Source organism: Benincasa hispida, chromosome 12 (assembly GCF_009727055.1).
Source record: "Benincasa hispida cultivar B227 chromosome 12, ASM972705v1, whole genome shotgun sequence".
Lineage (NCBI taxonomy): Eukaryota > Viridiplantae > Streptophyta > Magnoliopsida > Cucurbitales > Cucurbitaceae > Benincasa > Benincasa hispida.
In genome coordinates, this window is record NC_052360.1 from 40383956 (window position 1) to 40394901 (window position 10946).

At 34.9% G+C, this 10946-nt stretch overlaps 1 protein-coding gene across 1 annotated transcript; it reads right to left on the minus strand.

The window, feature by feature from the left end:
* Nucleotides 1–255: 255 nt before the first annotated feature.
* Nucleotides 256–9402, minus strand: LOC120067134 (oxysterol-binding protein-related protein 1C). The gene is made up of 10 exons (XM_039018570.1): nucleotides 8307–9402; nucleotides 7551–7907; nucleotides 5693–5789; nucleotides 3838–4286; nucleotides 3453–3608; nucleotides 2657–2824; nucleotides 2411–2551; nucleotides 1503–1733; nucleotides 1171–1284; nucleotides 256–833 (listed from the first exon to the last, which is right to left on the minus strand). Exons 1-10 carry the CDS (start codon nucleotides 8853–8855, stop codon nucleotides 666–668), a joined length of 2430 nt encoding a protein of 809 aa, XP_038874498.1. The 5' UTR covers nucleotides 8856–9402; the 3' UTR covers nucleotides 256–665.
* Between the last annotated feature and the right edge of the window lie 1544 nt (nucleotides 9403–10946).

Sequence of the window (10946 nt, forward strand, 5' to 3'; positions counted from 1 at the left end):
AATACAAACTTCCTAATTTAAAGTTTCTTTCTAATCCCAAGGATTTAGAGGGGCAAAACAGAGTAGTAAATGGTTGAAACTTAGCAAACTATAATATATAGATTTTTTATATTGACCAACAAAATATAGCTGAAAATTCTCCTGATGGAGCCAAATCTGTGACGTCAATTTTCACAATAGATCTTAAAGTGTTGGCATTTATGGTCACTGTTTTCAACTGGTCGGGTGAATGTGAGTATATATAAAGGAACGTTATTGAGAAACCTGCTGGGAGAAATCAGCAAGATGATGATCATAGTCATTTAGGATTTAGGGTATATGTTATATATATATATATTTCTACAAATGCTTTCATTCAACACTTGGCTGTGAAAGAGAGATATGTTTCCACCTAATACAAGGAAAAATGAATCTAACAAGATCACGAGATGCCGACCAGATACTTTGAGAAACTATGGCTGCTTTTCACTTTTTTCTTTTTCCTTTTGTAATTTCATTTTTGACTGACCAGCATCTTCCATCTAATTTATACTTTGCACCCACGTTGATAGTGGCAGTTGCTATACTATATAACCACTCAAATGAGCAAGCTATTGGCTACTCATCCGGTAAAAATATGTGAAAAAAGAATTTAAAAAAAAAAAAAAAAAAAAAAACTGTTCAACTCACTCGAGTTGGGGATCAGTAGGGATCTGACCGAATATATCAGGGCATGAGTCCCATTTCCCCTGCTCTCTCGCTTCCCAGTATCCACCAATGTAGCGATATGTATCACTAACCTTATCCTTGGCAAACCACCTCGGTTTCCAGCCTCGTTCTTGCATCTTCCGAGCCTGAAAACCAAATGAATTAACATAAGCTATTCTATTGATCTAACAACTTCTGAAATCTCACCAAAATAGAATAAATAAATAAGACTTCGAAAACTAATCTCTGTAGTTGTAAGATTTGACTATGAATGTAAACATTTCCTCAGAGAGAAGAGTAAGCATCTCCACAAACTAGACATATTAATTTGAAAGTGTTTGGTTATCGTTGGAATAATTCAAAGTCCTCAAGCTTGAAGAATGCATATGAAGGATATTTAACTGGGAGCTTAAGAAAAGACAAATATGAGTCGTACATTCTCCTGAAAAAGGACCAATCATGCAACATAGAATTATAGTCTACCTGCCGTTGGCGTTGCTCCAATCGCAACTTCTCTGAGTTGGCCATTTCGTACTCTCCATTTTCTAAATACCTTTGATCAGGTCTGAGCCTCGAATCTGTAGGAGGCAACTTTTCCTGCATATTGAGTAACATTAGAACCAAATTGATCCCAGAACATTTTGCAAGCTGCATATCATAAAATCTCAAATATTTGATGAAAACAGATAGAAAAGAGGGAAAAAGAAATTCTAAACTATCATCTCATCTCTTGAGTTGCAACTAAAGCGGATAAATTATCCCAGCAAACGTGAAAATCTAGTAGGAAACTGCAATAAAGTAATCGATAGGTTTACCTTCAAGCCTGGTGTCAGCTCATTCAAGGTCATAGCAAAGCGAGTAAAGTTATATCTTGTAGAAACTTTTGGTGGCTTGCTACGTTTCCAGAGTAGGTGGGATTCAGATAAAGAGTCGAATCCTTTTCCCTTATGAGGACAGTCCCCATTCACATAATGCATACTTTCATCCCATTTTCCAAATAATGTAGCCACTGTCCTTCCAGCTTTATCTTGAACTATACCCTGTACCTGCACGAGATCAGTCCTTCAAGTTTCAGTCAAAATTTAACCATCCAAGGATCTTGATATTTCATAAATCAGAAATTCTATTTCAACTTGAATCAATTAAATGAAAGCACCAGGCAATCACTTTGAAATAGAATTAACAAGTTCTTCACCATTAACAATAAGATGACATCTAGTAGATATATATTTGATGTGTGTGTGTGTGTGTGTGAAATGAGCCAGCTTAGAGTGATAAAGGTAGAGCTAGAATAACTCGTCATATAACCTCCACTTTTACTCATGATAAATGAGACCCTGTTCAAAAGTTTCACATGCACCCAAAATCTGAACGTATAAAATAAATTTTTCCAAAAGAAAATGGATTTTATTGGCTATGCTCCCTAACTTCGTAAGAGTACTAAACTGGTGATATTTTCAACATCATTGATGTTAGTGCAGCATAATCCTCAAAATCAACGTGGCCTGGGAACACTTTTACAACTTCACATTGATTTCATTTTCTACCTAAATCCTCTTGTTAGGGCAAAGAATCCCATGATGAAGAGCCATGGTGTAGAAACGATGGTCCAATGAAGATTACAAAATTTTACATCGTTTTCAGAATAAATGGAAAATATTAGTTATGTTTTCCAATGATAAGAATCCCATATCGCAGGCATATGATAAAAGACAGAAATTACCTGGTGCGGATTCCTGTCAATAATGGACTGCTCCTTGAATTTTAGTTTACATGAGTATTCACGATTTCCCTGTATGCGCATTGTACCATAATGATCACAGTACAGCTTTCCCAGTATCAGGTTGTAAATTGAAGTTGTCACCTATAAGAAATGCATAAAGGTCCAAATAATTCATTCAAAATTCTAAATGAGAAAATTTAACAAAGAGAGAATTTAAACAATGTAAAACAATCACTGGTGTAACACCTTACTCCATTGATAAACTTCTCCATCATCAAATTCTAATGTCAACAGACCAACAGGATCAAGCTGAATGGACCGACCCCAAAATTTGCTCTTCAAATTGCTATCACCCCAAAATCTCCACCCTTTTCCCTCGCAATGGCATGCAACTACCATTGGATGATGGCTAACCTAACAACCAAATTTTGAAAAAGCTATACCATATGAGAGGGAAAATATTGGATCAAGCCAAAAACAATTAAGACATTCACTCTTCCATTCAAATTCACAAACTAGATTATGTGCAATCCATGCATTTGAGATAAATAAATAAAGCAATGAAATAATGATGGGTTAAAAAATAAAATTTCAAAAGAAGGCGGATATGAAAGATTATGTGCAATCCCATTTAATTTCTCATTCCCACCTTATCCGGTCACATAATCCAATCACTGCTGGAATAACTATATGGTCTATTGGAATTCGAATTACTGAATTGAATGGAAAGATATGTAAAATAAAACAAAAGAAAAAAAAAAAATCCCTATGGCCAAATTAACCACTTATTACTAAAATCTCTGGGTCCAAAGAAATAGGAGGATATTGAGGCCAAAAAACTACATCAGCTATATTTGCTTCAAATTTGATAGGGTTTGTAACTGTTCTGCCCATAGGTTTAGCTTTTCCTAGAGAATGCTTATGTAGTTTATATTAGGCATCAAGTTCAAGCCGTGGGCATTTTTCCATTCTGCTGGACATTTAATTGTTCTGTTCCTGGTTATTACCCCCAAAAGAGAGAAATAAATCTAAAAACAAATACCTTCTCTGAGAAAAACTTGAGACCTTTATCTGGAAAATCAGCCTCATAAGTTTCCCCTAACAGCGGGTTAAATGGTTTGCAACTTCTTCCTTCTGTTGAAGCATACCCAGATACAGCAAATGCAGCTACGTTAAGAATCCTCATGAGGCTGTCACCCTGAAGAGTTGGCAAAAAGATAAAGTAATTAATAAGAAACTGTTAGGGAGCATGAAAATATGCAAAGTTTCTGCTCTTTTTTTTTCACTTTACAGAAAGTTACTTCAATTTCTTGAGATCATTAGCGGTTTGTGCAACATCTTCCATGAGATCTCCTCCTTTGCTAGTTATGACATGAGGAAAGTGTTGAAATATATGCATAACACAGAACAATAGACCATCAACTTACCCTTCTCCCCCATTCATATGCCCGATCAATGAGGTATGAATATTCTAAATCTTCAAAACACTTTTGCAGAGAAGAAAGAGGCTCATTGAAGAAGACAGGAAGACAAATTTTAGTGAGATCTTTTCCAATGTTGTCCTTAATCATTGACCAAAGACTGACACCCTTCTCCTTTTCAACTGGATCAGGTAATTTATTGCGCCGCTTAATATAAGGATAATTTTTTCCAACAGATCTAATTGATGGATCCACCTCCTCCTCAGAATCAACTGTACGAAGGCCTTCATCATCAGAAGAAAAAGATGATATCCTGTAATCAGATCCATTACTTTTGAAGGAACTTGATGATAAAAAATCACGAGTGTCAAAGAAAGTGTTTTCTTCTTCGTCCGTTTCTTCCTCCGCAGCATCGATTCTCTCATTATCATCATCAGATTCAGTTGCGCTTGCATCTGTAGCCAGATAGAAAAGTTGAGGAAAAAAAAAAAGAGTACGAAATATTTTCCAATGGCTAAAAGAATGTGCACTTGCGTACAAACACATGAAGACTAAGTAGATAAATACATTATAAGTCAATGTTTATTGTTCTTATGCTAAGAAATTGTAAAATAGGACCCCGAGACTATTTAGAAAGAGACAAGACTTAATATGTTATATGTGAACATGGAGAAAAAATAATTGCAAACATTGTCATTATATACTTGATATAGGTGAGAATATAAAATATAAACACTAAATAAAAAATATGCAAAATTAATTTGTACAGGGTTGTAATTGGTTAGCCACAGTTATCAGACTTCCAGAGTAGGAAATTTTCAAAGTTTTCTACCTACAGGCTGCGACTCTGAAAGTTCACGATTCCAATTGTCCTAAAATTAAGAATTAAGACAACCTTACATCCCACCTTTATAAAAACTTAGGCCCCATTTGATAACATCATTTGGTTTTTGGACATCAAGCTTACAAGCATCACTTCCACTTTACTAGTTCTTTATTTTGTTATGACTTTCAGCTCATACTTCCAAAAACCAGGTTATATTTTGAAAACTAAAAAAAAATTGGTTTTAAAAACTTAGTTTTTTATTTTGAAATTTGACAAGGAATTCCAATGTTTCTTTAAGGAATGTGAAAACCATGGAGATTGAGAGGAAAAAACATAAGATTTAAAAACAGAAAACAAAAAACGAAATCATTATGCTAAATGTCATTCCATTCTACACATAAATAAAAAAAACAAGCCATGAGATTGCATCCTTAGTCAGATATTTATCTTTTAATTGATTATTCTTCATTATCTACAGCTAATTATACTGTTATTTAGTCCCTTGCGACTTGTTCTCCAGAATATAAAAATAAGCTATTTCTTATCAGTGCTATTCAAATGTGACTTGTCCAGTGACTCTTAGTTCAATAGTCTTCTCTAGAAAAAAAAACTATTACTACCATCCATGAGATCTCATACACACTCTGCTGCTTGAGAGAGATCAGCTAAGCTAAACTTCACCTCAGTTCATCAAACTTAGATACAAGTCTAGTGCTAAGCTCCACTGACAACGTGTAGGATTTCACAAAAAATTCTTCTAAGCATGTTTATCTTTATTATAAGCACATTATGAGAAAACGGAGCACCACAAAGAAGTTTCAGATATCATCATTAAAAAAAAAAAAAACAAAGCTGCAATTAACACAAGGAAAAATCTCTTTAACTTCTCACATATTCCAAGACAAAAGTTGCTTCAGATAACAATTATTTTTAAAAAATAACAAAAAAAAAAAAAAGTGACAGACCAAAACACAATGATACAAAATTAATGAAGTATAGAACCATGATTATGCAGGTATAAACATGACAACTCACCACTAAACTTTTCCAGCAGACCAGGCAAGGCCCCAGGTTCATTTGACTGTCTCTGGCTCTCATCAACTACTGTGTTCTCCAAGTCAACCTTTTCTGTCTACACAAGACAAAAGGAGAGTAACTTACGAAGAGCACCAACAACCAAAAGAAAATGTTGAATGAAATGCAGAATTAGATAGTTTTACATGACTGACCTTAAGATGGTCAGTCAGTGAACTTCTATCGGAACTTCTATTGTTATTGATTTGACTAGAAGTCTACTCAATGCTAACAAAAATGGATTACTCGTGGAAATTAGAGAATCAAATTCTAGAAATACAAAGATATATTAAAAAGAGACTAGCTCAAAGGCAAGAACACAAGAATTGAATAGAAGTCTACTCAATGCTAACAAAAATGGATTACTCGTGGAAATTAGAGAATCAAATTCTAGAAATACAAAGATATATTAAAAAGAGACTAGCTCAAAGGCAAGAACACAAGAATTGAATAGCTCAATTGAGGGAAAATGTCTCAAGTGCCTATTAACAAATGGTCTGTTAGGGTTAAGCCTTGCAACAATCCAAATGGCGTAAATGATTTGATTGGTCTTAATATTATAACTATATATATAGCAAGAAGAGCATGCATGGGCAGGGAACAAGCACGGTTAACTTCAGCCATGAGGCAAAGAAATCAAGAGATCCTAAAAAACCATTTCCAGGAAAGAGGGAAAAAAAAAAAAAAAAAGAAGAAAGAGGAAAGAGGAAAGCAGCAGCAGAAGCTTTTACTATCCTTGATGACAAAACCAAGGAATCAGAATACAAATGTCTTGGGAAGAAAATTTTAGCTTTTAGCTGCAAGTAGGTGGGATCTCAAGAAAGGAATTAAATCTGAAAAGTTTTGGTATACATGTTATCTGCAAGAAATCACGGACACCCTATTTTATACAGAGAGTGAATGTTGAACCAAAGACGTGCTCTAGACATAAGTTCCAATATAGAATTGAACTCGGGAAGATCTGACTTGTGCCTCAGACAAGCATTCACTCAAGACATAAGGAAGACAATGTTTAATCATGAAAAAATGAAAACAACCCAACATGTAAATAAACTTCAATTAAGGAACTAAATAACATATGAATACAAAATTGAAAGAACCGATTAAAATTAAACAAAAAGGGCAGACACAAACAAACTGTCCTAAATATAACCAAATGGAGATATGCGAGAAGAAGTGAGAACTATAGTTTTGTCCGTTTGAAAAACTTTGAGCATTTTGAGGTTATTTGACTTCATTTTAGATTTGTAGTGGAGAAATGTAATTACTCCACAATATTTTAGTCTGCTTCAGATAAAACAGTTCAGTGAGAATAAGTATGTGTAAATAGAAAGATGAGACAATCTCTTCCTACTACATAGAGCCAAACGCCACCAATCTGCTATACAATCAACAATGGTGCAAGAACCAAAGCCAAACAACAATCAGAATTGTCGGATGAAGAGATGTACACGAAAGTAATGGGTCTAAATAACCGATATATCAATTGGGCTTAAGTCCCTCTATGGAATCAACAATGAACGTAGTACCATGCGGGAGGGGAAAATGCATTTGAGCAAAGTGGCAGCTAATTATTAAAATTAAGAGATTTAAGTGCTTACAAAGTCATGAAAGAGTAAAATTACAAACTCAAATTCCCCTTGCATTCTATCAGAAGAATTGATAGAAGGGAAAGATGTATACAATCTCTAAAACAGAGTAACACTGTATGCCCCAGCTTCGAAGAAATCGAATCGGAAAGTTCCAATCATAGTAGGAAACAGAAAAATAATTCTGAATTTGATTCATATGAAGTATTCCAGATTCAGTTTCAATGTACCTCTAAGTGTCGCAGTGTGTCAATAAGTTGCCACTGCTTCTGCTTGAGCAACAAAAGCTGGCTTTGCAATGCAGCAAACTCAGTCTTCATGATATTTTCAGTGTCCTGAATGGCTGTCTCACTGACACCCTCTTCAAGAAGCCGCTGTCTAATCCTCTCAGTTGACACAGACAGGAAGTCCATAGGCGCCATGAGCTCACTGTTAGACATCCTTGGGAATAATTCTTTCACTGCCTGCAATGCATCCATCCATGCCAACCGATCCTCGCGGGTCTCTGCCCGCAAGTGAAGTCTTTTTGTCCCAGTGAAGATGGAAAACCTCTTGTCATCTGATCGGCTTTCTCGAATTGAGGAAACCTGTCATATCAAAATTCAACTCAATGGTGGCAAATGAACAACAGAACCAGATGTAAATTAAAGTAACATCAATTCTCAAGTCCCATTCACGATTTATAGGATCAGATAGAAAACTCTACTAAAATCCAACCGAATCAGTTATAATCATGGATGAAGACGTTAAATTTCAATTAATAAAAAGGGATGAAAAACATAACTAGTCCTTTTCTTCAAAGGGGAGGAAACGTACAAACTAACAATGGACACAAACTGAATGATAAAATGAAGGAAGATGTTGATACGCAATATCAGCACCTCCAAAATAAAACGTGAAAATTAGGATCACGAAAAGAAGAAAAAATGAATGCCATGGTTACTTGAAGGCAGTTATTATAAAGAATCAGTTCAGATTGGTGAGACCTTAAGATGAACTTCCCCAAATGGCTTACGCCTGAGTGGGACCTGATGAGTCTGACCAGAGAACCCGTTCTTATGCCTCGAAATCCTCCGCATCGACACCTCGCCGATGACCTTGGATCCCTTCTCCGTTTCCTCATTGACGACGATCTTATCACGTCCATGAATCTTATAGTATGACAAAACACCATCCTGAAGCACAAACCAACGTGGGCGCCAACCTTTGCCGTAGTTCACCCACTTGTAGAGTATACCGCAGATACCGTTCCCAACAATATCATTGATCTTGACGTCAACCGGAGGCTCCCTGGCGGAGGAATGCCGTCCAACCATCTCGGCAGCAAAAATACTCCGCTGGCTAAGACGTCCAGGATCGCTACTACTAAGACTCCGGTTATGCCCATGATTGGAAATTCGAATCGTGGGATCGGATCTGGACGCAACAGAGACAGCAGGAGAGGCCGGGGAAATATGAAGGTCCGGCATCGAATAAGGCGGTTGTTTAGAAGGGGAGTTGTCGGAGACAGTAGAAACGCAGCAGAAAGAATGCATAGGGAATTGAAAAGAAAAGGAAAGAAATAAAAAAGAACAAGAATCAAAGAAAGAAGGGATGTGAAGATGATGAAGAGATGGCGGCGGAAGTGAAAGTGACGTCGTGGGACTCGGGCGGAGGTTTCATTGATCCAATTTCCAAACGAAGATTACAGGAAGAAAGCGGTTTGGATTAATACATCGCTTTATAAGGAAGCCGCAGAAAACCAACCGACGGCCATGGCTAGAGAGAGAAGAAGATGAATTCAGGAATGATAAATGAAAACCGAAAAGCTCGGCGGAAAACGGATTTCAATTATAGAATGGAAAGAAATTGATGGAGAAAAGAAAAAGAAAAAGAAAAAGAAAAATCTAATGTGTTTGTTGAAAATGGAAATGGAAATGGAAATTGGGGGAATAAGACAGGAGCCAAATCGGAGAAGAAGAAGGAGAAGAAGAAGAAGGGATTAGCTATGTCGTCCGCTGACGATGCTGACACGCGGCGACTGCCGAAGAATCGACTCAATGGGCAAACCACTTTAAATATGGAGGTCGCCGGACCGGACGGGTGGTTAATGCTCTACTATAAATTCTTTTTTTTTTAAAAAAAAAAAAAAAAAAAAAAAAAGATTAAATATTTTTTTAATTATAATTAGTTAATTAATTGAAGGGATTTTGTTTGGATGCGGGAGCGTGCAGGAATTAGAATGGGGAACGGCGCGGGTTTGGTGGAAGATGTACAGTTGGGTGAGGTGGTTCCACACACGTGGGGACGGATGAGGTTTGACGGGAACGAGGAACTCCCTGCTAAGGCTTTTTTCGTCTTTTCCTTTTTTTTTAAAAATAAATAATAAATAAATTACGTAATTTAATTTTTGGGATTTTTGTTGTTAATGTGAAATGTGGTGTCTTTGTGAAGGAAAAGGGGAAAACATCTTTGGTAGGAATGATATGTAAAGTGGAGGATACGGGTTGACTCCATAATTCTTTCCTTACTCAAATGGATTTTCTTTCATTTTTTTTTTTTTTTTTCCTTTTCTTTTTTCCATTTTCATTGGGCAATTTTAATACGTAAAGGGACAAAGCGAGAAGTTGTCCAAAAAAATAAATAAATAAATAAGAGAAGAAGTAACCAACTAAGCCAATTCGATTATAGAGCCAGAGTGATCAATTTCATTATATTTGAAAATTATGTCTAGCATTTTTCATATATTTTTTTAAGGATTTTCTAATTTTACCTTCGAATATCGTTAATGTTACCATTATAACGTTATTGTTATTGATTGACCCTAAATTGTAACAACAAGAAGTCAATTGAAAGTAAACACTACAAAGTAAACAGTCTCAATCATAATCAAATTATAATTGTAAAATATTTATGTAAACGTGATTAAAAGCAATCCAATTATATTTTATTGACATTATGATTAATCCATTAATAAAATTTTATTACAATTACAATAATTCCAATTATATTTTATTGACATTATGATTAATCCATTAATAATTTATTACAATATATGAAATCAAGAGCATATATGATAATTTTTTTATTTTTTATTTTTGGTAATTTTGGAAGTAAGGCTTTTTTTAAAACCTTTTCATTTTAATGTTGTTAAGAGTATAGCTAAGTTTTGAAAATTGAAATTAAAAACAAATATTATTTCCAACAATTATTATTTTTTCTCCATGGGGGGAATAATCTTTGGTCATGTTATTTGGGGTATTTTTTTTAACTTTTTGAAAAGTTGACCAGCTTAAAAGCTGTAAAAATTATGTAAATCAATTGACAGTGGTATTTGGAAGCGTGTGGACCAAAGGAAAAAAATATAGGTCTATATTACATAGATTAAATGTATGTATACATATGACATTTTTAGATCAACAGTAATCCTTCCTTAAGGTTGGAATTTTATCTCTAATATCGTGACATTATATATATTTTATCGTTCATTGAATTTTAAAAATATGTGTACATACTTGTAATATGTAAGGAAAACGTAATTCCATTTTTAATTTTTCTAACACATGTATACATATCTATATACAAATACTTTTGAACTCTTTAATAAATTGTTTTCCAAAAATTGGTTTTATGAAATAATTTTAGTT